The 21,781-nt window shown below is 48.7% G+C and overlaps 1 protein-coding gene across 1 annotated transcript in view; it reads left to right on the top strand.

Moving 5' to 3' along the window:
* LOC146024182 (von Willebrand factor A domain-containing protein 5A-like) overlaps positions 1-21,781 on the top strand; it is a 64,394-nt gene that overhangs the window by 39,142 nt on the left and 3,471 nt on the right. Inside the window, exons 9-11 of the mRNA XM_083155426.1 lie at positions 11,112-11,162; positions 11,312-11,454; positions 21,314-21,440. Of these exons, the coding sequence (XP_083011552.1) occupies positions 11,112-11,162; positions 11,312-11,454; positions 21,314-21,440 (321 nt within the window). The remainder of the gene's footprint in view (positions 1-11,111; positions 11,163-11,311; positions 11,455-21,313; positions 21,441-21,781) is intronic.

Here is a 21,781-nt window from a genome sequence, read left to right as displayed (position 1 = left end):
ACATTGCTGGTCTGTGCCAGCAATGCATAAATTAGTGCCAACACTGCCCACCAATGTTTATATATTCATATGCCCACTGTCACCAATGTACTGTATATATATGGAACCCTTGGAATTCAAACCCAGCCCATTTATAATGAAAGATTTTCAGCAAAGTCTTTCGCCTCCTGAAAATCTCTTGCTCTTTGGGAAAATGGCTCAGTCTGTACGCACTACTTTGGGGAAAGATATATCTATCAAAGATTTTGGCAAAGTCTTTTGAAATGAAAATCTTTAAGTGTGTATGGGCCTTAAGATTCCATAGCTTATGTTAACCAGTTCCCTAGATGATTAGTGACAGGTGTGTTGGTAGCTGCTCACCTATAAAAGCACAGTCTGCTGTGAGCTTCAGACCAGATAGCATGCCTGGAATCAAACATTGATGTGATAGCTATGTGTATTGTAGCCATTTTCAGCGATAGTGTTAGGACCTGCAGTAAAGTGGGGTCCTGTGAAGGGGGCTGCAGGCTTAAATGCATTGATCAATTCATGAACCAAATCTCCACTATTTATTATCAGTTAATTTAGTGTGTGCAGAGCCCCTACAATGTCTATGTATGTATATATATATATATATATATAGAGAGAGAGAGAGAGAGAGAGAGAGAGAGAGAGAGAGAGATATATATATCACCAATGAATGAACATTACAATTGTGTACATAAAAACATAGCAAAAAGTGCTGAACAGCCCTGTGTTGACATAAGACCATGTCCTGCAGGGATAAGCATCACCAGCGTGTCCTATGTGAGAGCAGCGCAATTACACAAAGCGCATTACTCTGAGAATACATCAGCATATAGCGGGTGCAGATCTATAAATGCACTAACAGTGCAGCACTGTTCACTATGGTTTTATGCACACAATTGTATTGTTTATTATGTGAGCAGGCGGGGTCCGCTACCAGGCTCGTTCCCATGACAACAGGACGCCTGGCCTCACGGCCCTGCACGCAGCGGTTCAGCTGACTGAGCAACTTCCGGCGACGATGGTTTGCCATCCTCTCCCTAAAGCTAGTTCCTGTCTTTCCGACGTACACTAGTGCGCATGGGCAAGTCAAGATATAGATAATAAATGTAGATGTGCACGTTAATACATGTTGGATTTTATATTGTTTACCCGAGTGGGGATGGGAGCACTACATGTAGTGCAGCCCGTGCACCAATAACATCTAAATTCCGTCATAAAAAGTGTCCAGTGCTATCTGTGCAGCCCAAACCCCTCACATCAAGTTTTACCAATTTCTGCTTCAAATTACTGCTCCATGAATAAGCTGGCATGATCTGGGTCCCATAAAGGGCTGGCATAATCCCTATCAGTATTGATCATTTGCCATCATTTTTTAATATCTCGATTCGTATCATAACTGATGGTTGAATATTGATTTATCCAAGGCACTATTTTTTTAGGGTCCCCAGATTTGTTGGTATTAGATTGTAGGCCACTCTCCCTTGTTAAATTCAGTACCTTTTTGTATCCTCTCTGTTGAAATTTAGAGAACGTCACTTCTTCAAGATGTGAAGGGTCACTGACAATACGCCGTGCTTGTTACATTTGGGAGTAGGGTAAACCCTTCCTCGAGGCCAGTAGGTGAAAGCTGTAAGAGGACAGAATTCCTTTGTTTCTTTCACAAAGAGAGATGTTGAACTTGCCAGTACACCATTGATCAATTTGATGTGCACGTCTAAAATAATCAACCTTATAGGTTAACTTAACCACATTAGTTGATAGATTGTGCTCATCAAAAACATTTTTAAGGGAAATGTCATTGCCTAACGTAACCATAGAATTAGAAGATCGTCAATGAATCTTATTACTGTATGGCTGATGGTAGAATAATGACTTCCCCTGTTGGTACATGAATGCGTTGGCGTAGGATGGGGCCATATATATCCACATATGTGTGTTGCTTTTGTCCCTGGCGCTCCGTTGCCCTGGTGCTCTCCGGTGTAGCGACTGGCCACTGTATAGGATAGCGGTTGCTGGCGGCACTCAGAGACAGGTTACCAGTTTTTAAATAAGGTGAAACATTTATTCAACGTTTTGGGGTTTGTGACCCCCCTTCATCAGGATAACCAAAAGTGGACTTTAAAACATGTTAAATACACAAACTTACCATGGTGTCTCCTGCCTCCTCCTCTGTGCGTGGCCATCCGACCGGGAGCATAGTCCCCTGCCTCCCGGATTGGGATACCTCCTCCGGCAGATGTGATGGAGCCAGGACCTGTCCGGAGCCATGGCAACGGGGGAGCGTGGCCACACACTTAAACAACATCTATCAAAACATGTGAAAATGACATGTAAAAAATGTGTACGTGCTTCCATTCTTTTATCTAAAACAAATAGATCAGTGAAATCTGTGCAATAAAATAGTGCGGATTCACAGTGATTGGAAGACATATAGTGAAAAAAAGAATATTTACATTTTTCTTGAAAAGAAGTGACACAGGCATTTTTTTTTTAAATAAGGTGGCCATTAGCGTGTTCTTCTAAATTTGTGGTATACGTCATCATCTGTCCATGTGGGTTGTACTACGTCAGGAAGATGGAATGCCAGTTCGAGACCCGCATGGCACAACCTAGAACAGCCATTCGAGCAGCATTGACTGTAGGCAGTAGTGACCAACCGGTTGCTTGCCACTTTATGAGCATGAAACACAGCATGGCCACACTGCAGTATAAAATCATCAACCATGTGCCAGCCAGCATACGTGGAGGCAATAGAGCAAATAACAAGATTTAGGTCTTACCTGTTAAATATCTTTCTTCGAGGACATCAGGGGCCACAGGGATAACAGTGGGTAGAGAGCAGGTGAGCGAACCATTCCAGCACCAGAAAGGTTAAACTTCTTGGCTGCTCCCAGGTTAGCCAGGCTCCTCCCCTTCTCTACCCCACCTCCAGGCCAAGCTACTTTCAGTTTGTACCAAGCCAGGCAGGAGACAAGATAGAAGGAAGAGAAACAACATACAGAAACACATCCAACACATATATATGTGTGTGTGGTTGCTCAACAGAGAAACCGTAACTGTAACATGTGTGAGTACCTCAGCACACAGGCCATGTGACCGCCGGAGGAGGCCTGGTGACGGACCTCCCGCTGACACACTTCCGGTGACACGGGAGATGCCGAACCCGGAAGTCCCCCTGGTGGATCCCGATGGCTACGTGCATGGGGTGAAGGGTAAGTGACACTTACAATTATTTTGTGTGTGTATATATGTATGTATGTATATATATATATATATATATATATATATATATATATATATATATATATATATGCATGCGCGCTCACTGGTACCACATCTCTGTATTCACTATATCCTGAAGACGAGGCCGCCGAGCCCCGAAACGTCGATATTGGATTAAAGTTTGTCCACTGATTACACAGCTCATCAAGTCTCCGAGTGCCACTTCTTCGTAGAAGGGGGAGGGTTGCCAGCCCTCTTAAGGAGGCACCGGAGCAAGCAGGTCCCCTGCAGAATATATATGTGTGTGTGTGTGTGTGTGTGTATATATATGTATGTATGTAAAAATACTAAATCATGCACTTGGGTCGCAAAAATCCAAAGACTAAATATAGTATAAATGGCACTATAATGAAAACTACTGAGGAAGAAAGGGATCTAGGTGTCACTATTTCAGAGGACTTAATGGCAGGTAGGCAATGTAACAAAGCAATGAAGAAGGCAAGTCAGATGCTTGGTTGCATAGGGAGAGGTATCAGCAGTAGAAAGAAAGAAGTAATAATGCCACTGTATAGGTCATTGGTACGACCTCACCTAGAGTATTGTGTTCAGTTCTGGAGGCCATATCTCCAGAAGGATATAAATACATTAGAGACTGTACAAAGAAGGGCAACTAAAATGGTGCATGGCCTACATCACAAAACGTACCAGGAAAGACTAAAAGATCTTAATATGTATACTTTGGAGCAGAGAAGGGAAAGGGGGGACATGATAGAAACTTTCAAATATATCAAGGGTTTTAACAAGGTTCAGGTGGGAGACATTCTTCACAGGAAGAGGAGCAGCAGAACACGAGGACATGCACTGACACTAGGGGGAGGAAGGTACAGGTGGGAGACATTCTTCACAGGAAGAGGAGCAACAGAACACGGGAACATGCACTGACACTAGGGGGAGGAAGGTACAGGTGGGAGACATTCTTCACAAGAAGAGAAGCAGCAGATCACGAGGACATGCACTGACACTAGAGGAAGGAAGGTACAAGTGGGAGACATTCTTCACAGGAAGAGGAGCAACAGAACACGAGGACATGCACTGACACTAGGGGGAGGAAGGTACAGGTGGGAGACATTCTTCACAGGAAGAGGAGCAGCAGAACACGAGGACATGCACTGACACTAGAGGAAGGAAGGTACAGGTGGGAGACATTCTTCACAGGAAGAGGAGCAACAGAACACGAGGACATGCACTGACACTAGGGGGAGGAAGGTACAGGTGGGAGACATCCTTCACAGGAAGAGGAGCAACAGAACACGGGAACATGCACTGACACTAGGGGGAGGAAGGTACAGGTGGGAGACATTCTTCACAAGAAGAGGAGCAGCAGAACACGAGGACATGCACTGACACTAGAGGAAGGAAGGTACAGGTGGGAGACATTCTTCACAGGAATAGGAGCAACAGAACACGAGGACATGCACTGACACTAGAGGGAGGAAGGTACAGGTGGGAGACATTCTTCACAGGAAGAGGAGCAGCAGAACACGAGGACATGCACTGACACTAGAGGGAGGAAGGTACAGGTGGGAGACATTCGTCACAGGAAGAGGAGCAGCAGAACACGAGGACATGCACTGACACTAGAGGGAGGAAGGTACAGGTGGGAGACATTAGTCACAGGAAGAGGAGCAGCAGAACACGAGGACATGCACTGACACTAGAGGGAGGAAGGTACAGGTGGGAGACATTAGTCACAGGAAGAGGAGCAGCAGAACACGAGGACATGCACTGACACTAGAGGGAGGAAGGTACAGGTGGGAGACATTCTTCACAGGAAGAGGAGCAGCAGAACACGAGGACATGCACTGACACTAGAGGGAGGAAGATTCAGGGGAAATGTGAGGAAGAATTACCTCACAGAAAGAGTAGTAGATAAGTGGAATAGCCTCCCATCAGAGGTGGTAGAGGCAAGTACAATGTAAACATGCTTGGGATAGGCATATTGATATCCTTACAAAGAAATAAGGATCAAATATGGTTTGAGGTAACATGTTTAAAAAAGGGGCAGACTAGATGGGCCAAGTGGTTCTTATCTGCCGTCACATTCTGTTTCTGTATATATAATATGCAGCGTGGGGAGACGGTGGCACTTAGAAATAAATACACACCAGGCAGCATTAACCTGGGTTCATTTATAGGGTTAATACTGCCTGCTGTGTATCTATTTCTGAGTGCCGCCGTCTCCCCACGCTGCATACTGTCAACCACGGAGGGCACCAGCTCATTGGATTTTGTCTACATGCTTTTGCATAATTTGGAGTGCCGCCACAATAATGTATGTATGTGTGTGTGTGTGTGTGTGTGTGTGTGTGTGTGTGTGTGTGTGTGTGTGTGTGTGTGTGTGTGTGTGTGTGTGTGTGTGTGTAGGGTGCACCAAGTGCTACAACCTTATAATATACATGAAAATATGTGAATATTTCACCCAGTGTTACAAAGTGTAAAAGTAACACCCCTGCAGGTGGCTGCAAAGGTTCTCAGGTTGCTCTGTTTTTCGGACAGAGCTGTGGTACAATGTTCATTAATCGTAAATCCCACGCGCCTTTTGGTGTTGAAAACCAGCAATATGACAATACTTTAATAAAGAACCGAATAGTAAACAAAGAACAGCGTGTAGCAGTGTCTGGAAACACGACGCTTCTTCCACGTATGCTCCAAACTCGTCGTCTTGTGCGCTCATTAGCGATATGGTATACACCAGGAGAGGCCGTGTCAGTAAATGCATCTTTCTATCAAGGGGATATTCTATCAATGTGGTAGAAACACCTTAAAAAATATATACGTGCTCTGTTGCCTTGTTATATATCTCACCAGGGTGTTTAAAACATTTACTACAAAATACCTGATACAAAAAGCAGAAGTAATGGACTTGTACAATATATAAGATATATGAAGGTTATCTGTTAATCTGCATCGGACACCTGTGGTCACCTCTCCAAGCCCTGACGCGTTTCATCCCTTCGTAGTTTGTTGGACTTCTTCAGGGATTCATGTCCATTTCTTCTGTTTTTTTGTAATGTTTTGAATGATATCGCACTATCCCGTCTTTCCCTGCTGGGGTAGTTTTTTGGTTTAAAAGTTCCTATTTATGCTGGTCGACTCGCACGGGAGCTGGCGGCTCTCATGCGATCTGCTGGCACGATTCATAACTCCCAGAGGTTACATGATGAGGAAGGACACATCTATAACACCAGCGCTGTGCATACATACATACATACATACATACATGTGCTTATCTACATCATCGATAGACAGCGCTTCAAACACCAGGACACTGCCAGATGCTCATCTCCGAGGTAACCAAAAATACACAGTGGTAATAATGATAGTGCAATATTATCTAAAGCTGATTTCATTTTCTCAGTAACAGTAGAAGTGTGTGCAAGAGTATAATAAGAGTATAGCTTATCTCACTGGTTCTCAAACTCGGTCCTCAGGACCCCACACAGTGCATGTTTCCCAGGTCTCCTCACAGAATCACAAGTGAAATAATTAGCTCCACCTGTGGATCTTTTACAATGGGTCAATGAGTAATGACCAGGAAACATGAAATGTGTTGTGTCCCGAGGGCTGTTTGAGAACCTCTGGCTTATCTGAATAACCCCAGATGAGACCACCTGTACCAGTCACCAGTAACCGTTGTCCCCTCCCATTATGTAGCTGATGTGACATGGTTCCTACATATAAGAAGTATTTGCACTAATACCTTTGTGTGTAGTAGCAGGCTCTGTGAGGAGAGGCAGGGATCAGCCAATGGAAGTTGAGTGCTTTGGTTTTGAAAAATCGGCAGCGCTACGGTCCAGGAAACGTATAATGACCAGCACCCATAGTAAGTGTCTTCCCTGTATATCCCGTAGATTATCTGAGTGTGTGGTTCCTCTGCAGGACGTCACTATAAGGTTATATAAGAAATATTTACACTATTATCTGTGTGCGGCCCGGCGCCTACTACAGTAATGTGCCGCTATCAGTATGCGTGCACATGTATGTAGCATATGTGGGTGCACGTATCCTGTGTGTCACAAGTGAATAAACAGGCAGGTACCGTAACGGTCGTTATATACATATATAAAATCACACGTCACATTGTAGTCCTGTTTCCATGCCTTTATTGTAACATTTTGTAATAATATTAGTTATTGTGGCCGGAGGAACCCCCCGACCACATGTTTTATGGCAGCCACGGGACTGCAGGGGTTAATCCCCGTGCTACAGCGCCATCTTCAGAGACAATAGGCTCCAAATTCCAATGTATAAACTGTGCCAGGCGCTGTGTGTGTGAAGAACGGCATAATATAATGGGCGTGATGCAGCAAGCGTGGCGTTATCCTTATGACGCATCCCGATCATGCAGATCGCTGTGTGCAAGGACAGCGATAAGACTTCCAGTGACGCACGCACCATGTGGGGGTGCTAGGAGGGATCTGGTTCTGGAGATGGCATTGCCCACCGCATGCAAGCCCTGGAATCTATGGCATTCCGGGCCTGGTCACGGCCAAACCTCTGACAACGACATATTCAGAAGTTTTCTGTGTCTCGCCCAGGGCCAGGGTACTGAGCTTTACAAGTGATAACATACCAGCCAATCAGCTCCTAGCTGCCATGTTACAGGCTGTGTTTCTATAATGACAGTTAGGAGCTGATTGGATGGTACATTTATTTTTCTGACCTTTATCAATTTTTGAACATGAGTACATCTGGTCCCAACGTGTTTAATGTTTCCCGGTCCGGATCCTCTCCGCTGACCGTGGCGGTAATAAAGGTTAAACCCCGTTGTACGGAGGTGAGGATCCGCACAGCTCTGTGCGATGCGCCGTAGCCCCGGACCACCTCCAGAGGTTGCGGCAATGTAATGGGAGATGAAAATTAACCCTACTGTGGCGTAATATGTATAAAGGGTACTATTGGGCAGTGTAACGTATATTGGCCGCTGCTGTGCAGTGTAACATGTTTGGGGGGGCACTGCTTTGCAGTGTACCGTGTATGGGGGCACTGCTGTACAGTGTAAAATGTATGGGGGGCACTGCTGTGCAGTGGAACATGTATGGGGGGCACTGCTGTGCAGTGGAACATGTATGGGGGGCACTGCTGTGCAGTGTAACATGTATGGGGGGCACTGCTGTGCAGTGTAACGTGTATGGGGGCACTGCTGTGCAGCGTAACGTGTATCTGGGCACTGCTGTGCAGCGTATCGTGTATGGGGGGCACTGCTGTGCAGCGTAATGTGTATGGGGGCACTGCTGTGCAGCGTAACGTCTATCTGGGCACTGCTGTGTATCTGGTCACTGCTGTGCAGCGTAACGTGTATCGGGGCACCGGTCTGCAGCGTAATGTGTATCTGGGCACTGCTGTGTATCTGGACACTGCTGTGCAGCGTAACGTGTATCGGGGCACCGGTGTGCAGCATAATGTGTATTGCAGCTCTTCTGTGCAGCGTACAGTGTATTGATGCACTGCTGTCCCGTGTAACGTATCAGGGGTACCGCTGTGCAGGTAGGTACAAGGAGTACTACTGTGGAATGTAATGGTAAGAACGGGCACTACTGTGTGGTGTAATGTGAATCGGGGCACCGCTGTGCAGCATAATGTGTATCGGGTACCGCTGTGCCATGTAATGTGTATCAGGGGTACTGCTGTGCCGTGTAATGTGTATCAGGGGTACCGCTGTGCCGTGTAATGTGTATCAGGGGTACCGCTGTGCCGTGTAATGTGTATCAGAGGTACCACTGTGCCGTGTAATGTGTATCAGGGGTACCGCTGTGCCGTGTAATGTGTATCGGGGGTACAGCTGTGCCGTGTAATGTGTATCGGGGGTACAGCTGTGCCGTGTAATGTGTATCAGGGGTACCGCTGTGCCGTGTAATGTGTACCAGGGGTACCGCTGTGCCGTGTAATGTGTACCAGGGGTACCGCTGTGCCGTGTAATGTGTACCAGGGGTACCGCTGTGCAGCTTAATGTGTATCGGGGCACTGCTGTGCCGTGTAATATGTATCGGGGCACTGCTGTGCCGTGTAACATGTATCGGGGCACTGCTGTGCCGTGTAACATGTATCGGGGCACCACTGTGCCATGTAACATGTATAGGGGCACCATACATTTCAGGGGTACCGCTGTGCAGTGTAACAAGGTACAAGGTGTACCGCTGTGCCATGTAATGTGTATCAGGGGTACCGCTGTGCCATGTAATGTGTATCAGGGGTACCGCTGTGCAGTGTAACAAGGTACAAGGTGTACCGCTGTGCCATGTAATGTGTATCAGGGGTACTGCTGTGCAGGTAGGTACAAGGAGTACTACTGTGGAATATAATGTGAAGAACAGGCACTGCTGTGCGGTGTACTTTGAATTATTACTATTTGTTGGCACCCACACAGCCGCTCCCCTTAGTTTTGGGTTGCATGTGCGGCATGCACGATGGCTGTTTCAGATATGAGTTTGGTACAGGGCACCAAAATGCCTCGTTATGCGCCTGATATACCATGTGGCATCTATAATCCTATTTACCATGTTAAGTGATCCTCATACGCTTTTCGATTTAGTGTATGTGATTATCAAACCATAAGCCAACCCAAAATCGCCAGGGATGGATTACATAAGAGAAAGCTTAATGGACAGCAGGACGTAAATCAGAATTCCCTACCTATGGCAAAAAATACAGCTGGGAGCTGTATCATTAATGATGTGTGTTATGTGTGTTATTACATTAATGACCTGTATCATTAAACCATGAGGATTAATGAAGGGAATCTGAAATTGTTATATAGTAACACACACCCGATCAGTATAAGTGTATCACTGTCTCTTACTGATTCAGGAACACTTCTAGTTATGTAGTCGGCTGCGCACGGTACGCACTAGGCCAGCGGCACAACAGACGGCATGATCTGTCAGTCGGCCATACACATCGAAGCATTTAGCGTACAATCCAGCTGGATATCATTCAGCAGCACAGGCAGAAGACGCAATGAATGACCCAGGGGACCACGCAATGGCAGCACACACTGGCGGATACTGTATGATACGTCTGTCCGAGCAGCTGGATCGCCTTGTGTGTACCCAGCTGAACTCTGGGATGCCTTAGAACTAGGTGTAATGTAAAGTAGTCAGTGACTACACCACCACCTGGCAGCGTGTTACGTTGTCTGCTCATACGGCCTAATTCCTGCTAAAGCATGTACAATTTTCTAGGCTACAGAACTGAAAGGGAGCTGCCACCCAGAAATGAAGAGACGCCCTCTAGAACCTTCACACAATTGTTTACACTTCGCAGCCTATATGCAAAAATGAGGAACATGGATGCAAGTGTTTCCCTATGTCTGCGCAGGCTGGAAATAGCAGTAATCACGTTTTACGTACGAGCCCGCAGCTGACAGCAGAGATGTATTGAGCCTTGTGAGGAGAGAAAGTGGAAGGTAATAACACACCAGCCAATCAACTCCTAACTGTCATTATTCAAACATAGCTGATTGGCGGTTGTGTTATCACCTTTTAGTTTATCTCCACTTTATCTCTTCACCAGGCTTTATACATATGCCCCAAAAAGGCCATTGTCACACCTGCATCCCTGCTAACACCTCCGAACGGCAACTTCCTGTCAATCACTGCTGCATGTTCCACGCCTCAGTGCGTGGAAGAGCACAGCGGCACCTTTGCACATGCGCCTTGCGATCGCAGCACATGCGCACTCTTCCGATAATTGCTCACTTGCGTGAACATCGGTCCCCGTGTGGAAGCATGAATTAGGCACTTCACCTCCTAGTGTGTCCTATGACCATGTAACACCTGATAGACAGGGCTGCTCACCTGCATCGCTTCTATATCTTACAGAAATGGCGATGGACAAGGCACCGGCTAGGAAGCAGGCGACTACTGTGGAAGGTAGGTGGCATTTCTTATAATATTTACTTACCTCATTTTTGAAAACTTGAGACAGAAAGTGGATATAGTTCGGAGTAGATGTAAATTCCCACGTGTCGCTAGTTATTATTACATTTGTTACCTTATATTGATTTGTTTTGTGTTTTTAGAAACAATAACAAAAAGACCTGTCCAGGTTCCCCCACTCGTGAAGCTGATTTCCCTGCAGAATGCGGACGGATCCTGGAACAACACTCCCAAATTATCCACAGTCCTGGGAATTTCAGACCTAAAAGACAAGAACCCAGATCAGGTATTAGGTTACTGGGCAATGATGGGGGCCTTACCTGATCTTCTGCCGAATTTGTTCCCCTTTCTAATACATAAAGGATGGACTGTAAGCTTGTAAGTCAATCAATACAAACCATCGCACATTAACACATAAAACAGCCAAACGATGTTCTAACGTCCCTGAAAACAGACACCGTGCGCAGTATCTAGGCGGGAAATCCCCGGGCGGACCTCGTCATTACCAGGGGGAGATGTATCAGATCTGCTCGGTTAGCACATTATCTATCACTATACAGGAGCTTATCGATTAGTACTGACGTGAGATAATAATGTACATACTAAGGAAAAGTTCTCATTGGGGTGGTTAAAGAATGGAAAGTTCTCCTTAAGGCCCCCATACACTATCCCGAGGTATCGCATGCAACTGACTGCGCTCCGATCTCATACGATCCATCGAATGCTATCCCAGTCATGGCTGCGGGATATGATGTATCCTTCTGACTATATTTGGATAAAGGGATTTTTGTAAGAACTTACCGTTCGAATCCCTTTCTCTGATATGGTCCTGGTGACACAGCTCAACACTGGGATGTAGGAGGGTCCGAAGGAGCCAGGCACCTATCCTAAAGCTTTTAGAGGGTAGGCTCCTCCCCTACTGCATCCCTGGACTCTTCAGTTCAATCTTTCAAAGCCACTGGAATACATGAACTCAGTACAAACGCCTGCACATATTATATGCACATTTTTTAACAATAACTTTTAACCAAATAACATGAAACATCATGAAACTTCTGGCATACTTACTGAGCGTAAGGGAGGGATCGCTGTGTCACCAGGACCATATCAGAGAAAGGGATTCGAACGGTAAGTTCTTACAAAAATCCCTTTTTCTCTTTCAATGGTCCTGGTGACACAGCTCAACACTGGGACGTTCCAGAGCCGGTCCTTTGGGTGGGTACTCTCAGGTCTGCAGCTCTCATCACTGCTCGCCCGAATGATGCGTCCTCCGACGCGAACTCATGGAATCTATAGAATTTGGCAAATGTATGAACAGATGACCAAGTGGCAGCCCTGCAAACCTGCTCAGCTGTGGCCCCATGTCGAACCGCCCAAGAGGTGGCAACTGACCTGGTGGTATGCGCATTTATTCTGGCCGGTACAGGCCTACCCACTTTGGTGTAAGCAAAAGCTATCACAGACCGCAACCACCTAGCAATGGTCTGCTTAGAAGCAGGCCATCCAATTTTGTGTATGTCATACAACACTAACAAGGTATCAGTCTTTCTGACACTCTTAACTCTGTCCACATAAATGCGTAAGGCACGCACAACATCCAAACTCCTCAATTTGTCCCTTTTTCTTGAACCCTCTGGGGGTTGAAACACAGGCAGAACTATCTCCTGATTTAGATGAAAAGCAGAGACTACTTTCGGTAAAAATTGGGGTACTGTCCGAAGAACAGCCCTATCATCATGAAATATAAGGAAGGGAGACTTGCAGGACAAAGCTCCCAACTCCGATACTCTTTTTGCTGACGCCACTGCCAACAAAAATACCAGTTTCCATGTAAGGAATTTAAGGTCAGCCGACCTTAATGGTTCAAAAGGTGCCTTTTGAAGGCATTCCAAAACCAAAGATAAGTCCCATGGTGCTACTGGTTGTTTGTAGGGAGGTTTCAACCGAGACACCCCCTGTAGGAAGGTCTGTACTTCCGGCAATAATGCAATCCTTTTCTGGAAGTAAATGGACAAGGCCGAGATCTGCACCTTTAGAGACTGAAGGGTTAACCCAGAGGTAAAACCATCCTGCAAAAATTCCAACATTTTTGTCAATTTAAAGCGTGATGTATGAGACTTCTGTCTCTCACACCAACGAATATAGGTCTTCCAGACTCTATAATAATTTGCCGAAGACACTGACTTTCTGGCTTTTATCATGGTGTTAACCACTGCCTCTGAGAATCCCTTATTCCTTAAAATGGCGGTTTCAACAGCCAGGCCGTCAAAATTAATCGAGCTGAATCCAGATGAGTGAACGGTCCTTGTCTTAGAAGGTCTGACCTCAGAGGTAGACGCCACGAGTCCACAGACAATCTCTGAAGCCTCGAGTACCAGGATCTCCTTGGCCAATCCGGGGCCACTAAAATCACTGGGATTTCTTGGGCCTGTATCCTCTTCAACACTCTCGCCAGTATTGGGACTGGCGGAAAAACATACAGAAGATTCCCCTCCCAGGGGATAGTCATGGCATCCACTGCTTCTGCCAGTGGGTCCCTTGTCCTGGCATAAAACCTGGGCACCTGATGGTTGAACCTGGATGCCATCAGGTCCACGTCCGGGGTTCCCCACTTCAAGGTAATTTGATGAAATATTTGAGGATTCAGGCTCCATTCCCCTTCCTTCAGCTCCTCCCTGCTCAGGAAGTCGGCCTCTATATTCTCCACTCCTGGTATGAATATAGCTGATAAAGCTGGAACATTCTGTTCCGCCCACAAGAGGATTCTGGACACCTCCCACATGGCCAGTTTGCTGCGTGTGCCTCCCTGGTGATTCAGATACGCCACAGCTGTGGCGTTGTCGGTCTGAATCCTTAAAGGGAGCCTCTGTAACCTGTCTCCCGCCAGAGAAATCACTTTCCACACAGCTCTCAGTTCCAAGATGTTGATCGGTAAGGCAGATTCCTCTGGAGTCCACAAGCCCTGCAGACGCAGGTCCAAGACTACTGCCCCCCAGCCCCTGAGACTGGCGTCGGTAGTGACTACCAGCCAGCTCCAGGACTGCAGTGACCGACCCCACTGAAGGGAATCCACGTCTGTCCACCATTTCAGGGAGGCTCGAGTTTCTGAAGACAGCACTATCTGTTCTGACTTCATGGTCTGTGTGTTTCCTGACCAAGCCGTCAAAATGTTCCACTGGAACACCCGAGTGTGGAACCTGGCAAAATGCAGCGTCTCGAAAGACGCCACCATCTTCCCCAGCAGCTTGAGGCACCTCCACACTGATGTGCTCCGAGAGCTGAGAATCTCCTGGACTAAAGCAACCAGATCCCTGGCCTTTGCCTCCGGTAAAAATACCCGATGTAGATGGGTATCCAGAATGACCCCCAAGAACTGGAGTCTCTGTGACGGCACCAACTGAGACTTTTGCAAGTTTAAAAGCCAGCCGTGAGCCTGCAAAAAACTGATGGCTTCTGCCAAATGACTCTGCAACCTGTCTGCTGACTCTGCTTTGAACAGCAGGTCATCTAAATAAGGTATCACTGTGATTCCCCTCAGTCGGAGCACAGCCGCCATTACAGACATTATTTTGGTGAAAATGCTGTGGCCAGACCAAAGGGCAACGCCTGGAACTGTAAGTGCAGGTCTCCTATCGCAAACCTCAACAGGGCCTGATGTTCTGGGTGTATGGGGACATGAAGATACGCGTCCTGGACATCCATGGACGCCAAAAATTCTCCCTGGTCCAGGCTTAGCAGCACTGACCGTAGAGACACCATTTTGAAATGGTCTACCCACAAATGGACATTCAGTGACTTTAAATTCAGTATTGGTCTGAAAGACCCGTCTGGTTTGGGTACCAGAAACAGAGTGGAATAAAAGCCTTTCTTCCACTCTGCCCTGGGAACCGGAATTACCACACCCTTCTCTAACAGAGAGTGAGCTGCTCTTAAGAGAGCTGTACGGAGCCGAGCTTCCTTTGGTAAAACTGTGGGAATGAATCCTCTCGGAGGAAGACCTTTGAAGGGAATTCTGTATCCCTGGGCTATAATGTCTAACACCCAGGAATCCTGGTCTAGTAACGCCCAGGCATCCTTGAACAGTGATAGACGACCCCCCACCTTTACCACTGCCGGGCAAATCCCCTGACAGTCATGCGGAGGGTTTGTCCTCTCCTTTGGTGACAGGTTTCTTGTGAAAAGAACCAAATTTTGACTTTGGGGCCTTACCCCTGGAGGACTGAATCTTTCCCCTAAATGACTGTCCTCGAAAGGACGCACCACGTCTAGGGGAGGGCCGAAAGGACGGCCTAAAAGCAGAAAATCTTGATGTCTGCTTGGCTGCGGGGGCAGGCAGGAAGGTACTCTTGCCACCCGTGGCCTGCTTAATAATCTCTTCTAATTCAGCTCCAAATAATAACTTTCCTTTGAAAGCTATTGTTTCTAAGGCCTTCTTAGACTCATTATCTGCCTCCAAGGCCTTAAGCCAGAGTACTCTCCTGGCATTGATAGACACTGTGGAAACTCTGGTCGTCATTTTGAGAGCTTCCTCTTCAGCTTCCAACACATATTCTGCAGCTGCCTTAAGCTTCTCCGCTAGCAACAACACACCAGGATCAGCATGTAAAATGGTGCATAAATCATTGGCCCACTCAATCATGGCCTTAGAGACCCAGGCTTAAGCAATAAGGGGACGTAGGGTGAATCCCACCCCTTCAAATATAGCTTTGAGATTACCCTCCAGCTTTTTGTCCACCGGGTCCTTAAAAGCTGCGCCCCCTTGCACTGGTAATACAGTAGCTTTTGACAGACGTGCATCAACTACTGGCACTTTTTCCCAGAGCTCCGCATGAGACTTCGGCATGGGGTACAAACTTAAGAATCTCTTTGGCATCTGCAGCCTTTTATCAGGAGTTTTCCAAGCTCCTTTCAACAATTCTTGTAAACCTTCATCTGAAGGAAATGTAACAGCTTCCTTACGCTGCCGTTTAAATACACCTTTAGCAGGAGTTTTATCCTCCACTGAAAGTTTTAAAGCCTGTTTAACAGCTATAATCAAATCCTCCACCCCTGCGGCTGAGGAATCTTCAGAATCATCACCCTGCTCCCAGGGAATGTCTTCATATGCTCCCTCCTCTTCATCTACCAATAAAGGCACCGAGTAAGACCTTTTAGGGGTCCCTACAGCATCAACATCAATTTTGTCTAGTAAATCACTAAACCTGTTGATCCCCTTTGCAGTATCCTGCATCACCTGTATAAAGGCAGGATCTGCCTGGGTAAGAGGCAAGGAGCCAGAGGACTGCTGAGATGATGACATAGGTCTCTGAGATACTACCAAGGCATCACTCTGTCTGTCCAGCAATTGCACTAAAGCGTTAACAGACCTGCCCAGGGCACTAGCCCACGCGGGTTCAATTTGCTCTGCCCTCTGGGGTTCACTTCCCATGGGTCTCACAGCAGCGCAAGCTATACACAAACCCCCCTTGGCCATCTGCTCAGGTACAAATTTTTGTGTACACACATTACAAGCGCTCATAGTATTAAGGGCTCCCTCCCCAAAACCACAGCTTGTTGCTCAGACATGATGTAAAGTAACCACACAGTGCATACAATGTACAACAGCGCTTATACAGAGTCAATGCACCCAGCCACTTATCTGTCTGTTGGTTTCAGATGCGGGGAAACGATGCCCAGGACATCCAAACACTCTGTCAGGATCTGTAAGCCAGCTCAGCTCCGCTGCAAGCGTTCTGAAAGGCGCCAAAACAGAGTGAGGAAAGAGACCAAGTCCCTGCTGCTGCGGGGTCCGTGACTTTTGGCGCCAACCACCCCCAGTCAGCCGCTCCCTTAGTAGGATCTCCTAGTTCCAGTATCTCCCCCTCGGCTGGGGACCACTTGGAACATGCCTGTAACACACTGCTGTCCTCTCATAACAGGAGCTCAGTGTGTAAGCTCCGCAGAAAATGGCCGCTGCCATCACGGAGCGCCTGTCCCCCATGATCCCCACCTGCGTGAAGCCGGTTTCAGAGCGCTCCGGAGCCCAGGCAGCTTCTTAAAAGAAGCTGTAAGCGCTGCACAGGGAGGCCAGACAGCATCTCCCCTGTGCACAGTGAGCTGACAGGACGCGCTTCTGTCAGCTCCTGCTGCGCTAGCAGTGTGAGGATTCACTAATGAGAATCCTTACACTGTGCCTACCTAACTAGTGTGAAAGTTAATAAAATCCCTAACTAACTCTACTCCTTTGGCTGCTCCGGCAGCCCTTTAGAATAGCACCCACTCCAGTGGGCACCTAACACGAACTGAAGAGTCCGGGATGCAGTAGGGGAGGAGCCTACCCTCTAAAAGCTTTAGGATAGGTGCCTGGCTCCTGCGGACCCTCCTACATCCCAATGTTGAGCTGTGTCACCAGGACCATTGAAAGAGAAATGGCACTTTTCACATGATTCATCAAGGGTCAGAATTGTGTGAGAAAGGATCGGATCGTACTGGTGTAGAAGAGAAGATATATAGCTGTAATTATATACTGAGCCTTACTGGTGGAGATCTGCTGGTTATAACCCATTTCCTGTCAAAAGGAAATTGGGATTATTTTATATAATGGAACATTTATTTGGAATAATCAGTAGCATCCGCTTACAGTGCAGTAACGGGATGCGGTCCTTATGTCGACAGTCAAAAGGTGGACACATGAAAAAGGTCAACATGCATGAGGTCAGTGGTGGGGAACCTCAGGCCCGGGGGCCGTATATGGCCCCCGTAGCTGGTCTGAGTGGTCTGCCCACCCGCCTGGGGGTTCTGCCGGGAGTCAAGTAGAGGGGAATTCTCACGAGAGGTCGGTAGTTCTCGCGAGATTCCTCTTAATCAGCAGCAGACTGTCAGTCCTATTCAGCGGCAGCCGGAGACTGTCAGTCCTATTCAGTGGCAGCAGCCGGAGACTGTCAGTCCTATTCAGCGGCAGCCGGAGACTGTCAGTCCTATTCAGCGGCAGCAGCCGGAGACTGTCAGTCCTATTCAGCGGCAGCAGCCGGAGACTGTCAGTCCTATTCAGGGGCAGCCGGAGACTGTCAGTCCTATTCAGGGGCAGCCGGAGACTGTCAGTCCTATTCAGCGGCAGCCGGAGACTGTCAGTCCTATTCAGCGGCAGCCGGAGACTGTCAGTCCTATTCAGCGGCAGCCGGAGACTGTCAGTCCTATTCAGCGGCAGCAGCCGGACACTGTCAGTCCTATTCAGCGGCAGCAGCCGGACACTGTCAGTCCTATTCAGCGGCAGCCGGAGACTGTCAGTCCTATTCAGCGGCAGCCGGAGACTGTCAGTCCTATTCAGCGGCAGCCGGAGACTGTCAGTCCTATTCAGCGGCAGCCGGAGACTGTCAGTCCTATTCAGCGGCAGCAGCAGACTGTCAGTCCTATTCAGCGGCAGCCGGAGACTGTCAGTCCTATTCAGCGGCAGCCGGAGACTGTCAGTCCTATTCAGCGGCAGCCGGAGACTGTCAGTCCTATTCAGCGGCAGCAGCAGACTGTCAGTCCTATTCAGCGGCAGCCGGAGACTGTCAGTCCTATTCAGCGGCAGCAGCAGACTGTCAGTCCTATTCAGCGGCAGCAGCAGACTGTCAGTCCTATTCAGCGGCAGCAGCAGACTGTCAGTCCTATTCAGCGGCAGCAGCAGACTGTCAGTCCTATTCAGCGGCAGCCGGAGACTGTCAGTCCTATTCAGCGGCAGCCGGAGACTGTCAGTCCTATTCAGCGGCAGCCGGAGACTGTCAGTCCTATTCAGCGGCAGCAGCAGACTGTCAGTCCTATTCAGCGGCAGCCGGAGACTGTCAGTCCTATTCAGCGGCAGCAGCAGACTGTCAGTCCTATTCAGCGGCAGCAGCAGACTGTCAGTCCTATTCAGCGGCAGCAGCAGACTGTCAGTCCTATTCAGGGGCAGCCGGAGACTGTCAGTCCTATTCAGCGGCAGCCGCCGGAGACTGTCAGTCCTATTCAGCGGCAGCCGCCGGAGACTGTCAGTCCTATTCAGTGGCAGCCGCAGACGGTCAGTCCTATTCAGCGGCAGCCGCCGGAGACTGTCAGTCCTATTCAGCGGCAGCCGCCGGAGACTGTCAGTCCTATTCAGCGGCAGCCGCCGGAGACTGTCAGTCCTATTCAGCGGCAGCCGCCGGAGACTGTCAGTCCTATTCAGCGGCAGCCGGAGACTGTCAGTCCTATTCAGCGGCAGCCGGAGACTGTCAGTCCTATTCAGCGGCAGCCGGAGACTGTCAGTCCTATTCAGCGGCAGCAGCCGGACACTGTCAGTCCTATTCAGCGGCAGCTGGAGACTGTCAGTCCTATTCAGCGGCAGCTGGAGACTGTCAGTCCTATTCAGCGGCAGCTGGAGACTGTCAGTCCTATTCAGCGGCAGCTGGAGACTGTCAGTCCTATTCAGCGGCAGCAGCAGACTGTCAGTCCTATTCAGCGGCAGCAGCCGGACACTGTCAGTCCTATTCAGCGGCAGCAGCCGGACACTGTCAGTCCTATTCAGCGGCAGCCGGAGACTGTCAGTCCTATTCAGCGGCAGCCGGAGACTGTCAGTCCTATTCAGCGGCAGCAGCAGACTGTCAGTCCTATTCAGCGGCAGCCGGAGACTGTCAGTCCTATTCAGCGGCAGCCGGAGACTGTCAGTCCTATTCAGCGGCAGCAGCAGACTGTCAGTCCTATTCAGCGGCAGCCGGAGACTGTCAGTCCTATTCAGCGGCAGCAGCAGACTGTCAGTCCTATTCAGCGGCACCTGGAGACTGTCAGTCCTATTCAGCGGCAGCCGGAGACTGTCAGTCCTATTCAGCGGCAGCCGGAGACTGTCAGTCCTATTCAGCGGCAGCCGGAGACTGTCAGTCCTATTCAGCGGCAGCCGGAGACTGTCAGTCCTATTCAGCGGCAGCCGGAGACTGTCAGTCCTATTCAGCGGCAGCCGGAGACTGTCAGTCCTATTCAGCGGCAGCAGCAGACTGTCAGTCCTATTCAGCGGCAGCCGCAGACTGTCAGTCCTATTCAGGGGCAGCCGGAGACTGTCAGTCCTATTCAGCGGCAGCCGCCGGAGACTGTCAGTCCTATTCAGCGGCAGCCGCCGGAGACTGTCAGTCCTATTCAGCGGCAGCCGCCGGAGACTGTCAGTCCTATTCAGCGGCAGCCGCCGGAGACTGTCAGTCCTATTCAGCGGCAGCCGCCGGAGACTGTCAGTCCTATTCAGCGGCAGCCGCCGGAGACTGTCAGTCCTATTCAGCAGCAGCCGGAGACTGTCAGTCCTATTCAGCGGCAGCCGGAGACTGTCAGTCCTATTCAGCGGCAGCAGCAGACTGTCAGTCCTATTCAGTGGCAGCAGCAGACTGTCAGTCCTATTCAGCGGCAGCCGGAGACTGTCAGTCCTATTCAGCGGCAGCCGCCGGAGACTGTCAGTCCTATTCAGCAGCAGCCGGAGACTGTCAGTCCTATTCAGCGGCAGCCGGAGACTGTCAGTCCTATTCAGCGGCAGCAGCAGACTGTCAGTCCTATTCAGCGGCAGCAGCAGACTGTCAGTCCTATTCAGCGGCAGCTGCCAGAGCTCAGGACGGCTGCAGCAGGACAATTTGTAAGAGAAATTTTTACATATGGCCCCCAAAGGATTTTTTTCCCCATAGTAACGGCCCTTGGCACAAAAAAGGTTCCCTACCCCTGCATTAGGTAAATGGTGAAAAGGTCGACAAGAGCAGAATGTCAACATGGGTTTTTTACAATTTGTTTTCCCCCAAAAAAGGATTGTTCGTACCCAGTGGACATGGTGAGAGAATATAATAGTGCCCGGAGCATGGTGAGTAAAGCGGTACTTATAAGGTGTCCATGGCGACCTAGACAGCAAAAAATATATATGGAAGCCCCATTGATCAGAACGGACTCCCAGGGAATTACTAATGACTTCAGGGCGATCGTTCCGGTCAGTCCTGGCCTTAGCTGCACTTGTTATAGTGCCAGGTCTCGTTCTTCTAATAAATATGTTGCTGAATATATGTGAGCAGGAGGGTGAGAGCTGCCATATAATGGGTCAGTGGTTCCCTGGCTGTGATCAGAGTATAACGCAATCAGGACATAACAGTGAGGTCTGCAGGGATTCCCTGGATGTGTCACATAACCTGTATTCTCCTGCTCTGCAGAACGTGGACCCAGCAGTCTGGGCGACAATCCTGGCTGTGATCTGGCTTCACGCCTCCTGCCTGGAGCAGAGGGATGAGTGGGAGTTACTGGAGGGAAAGGCAGTCTCCTGGATTAAGTCCAGGGCAGGTAAGTGTGCGGTGGCACCAACCGGTGTCACCATGTGGAGCGCCGGCTTACATCTACTTACATGTATCTTATGGGAATGGTACTTACCATGGTAGGAGGTTATCGTGTGTAATATAAAGGTGTAGAGTTTAGTACAATAAACTGAGTGAGGTAGAAGCCAGTGTGGTACAGAGGAAGCCGCAGGGTTGGTGATATCTGGAGGGAGGTAGGAGCCAGCGTGGTACAGAGGAAGCCGCAGGGTTAGGGGTTATCTGGGAGGAGGTAGGAGCCAACGTGGTACAGAGGAAGCCGCAGGGTTGGGGATATCTGGGAGGAGGTAGGAGCCAGCGTGGTACAGAGGA

The sequence above is a fragment of the Crinia signifera genome, chromosome 1, assembly GCF_055691185.1.
Source record: "Crinia signifera chromosome 1, ASM5569118v1, whole genome shotgun sequence".
In the NCBI taxonomy this organism is placed as follows: domain Eukaryota; kingdom Metazoa; phylum Chordata; class Amphibia; order Anura; family Myobatrachidae; genus Crinia; species Crinia signifera.
This window is presented reverse-complemented; position numbering and strand designations above follow the sequence as displayed.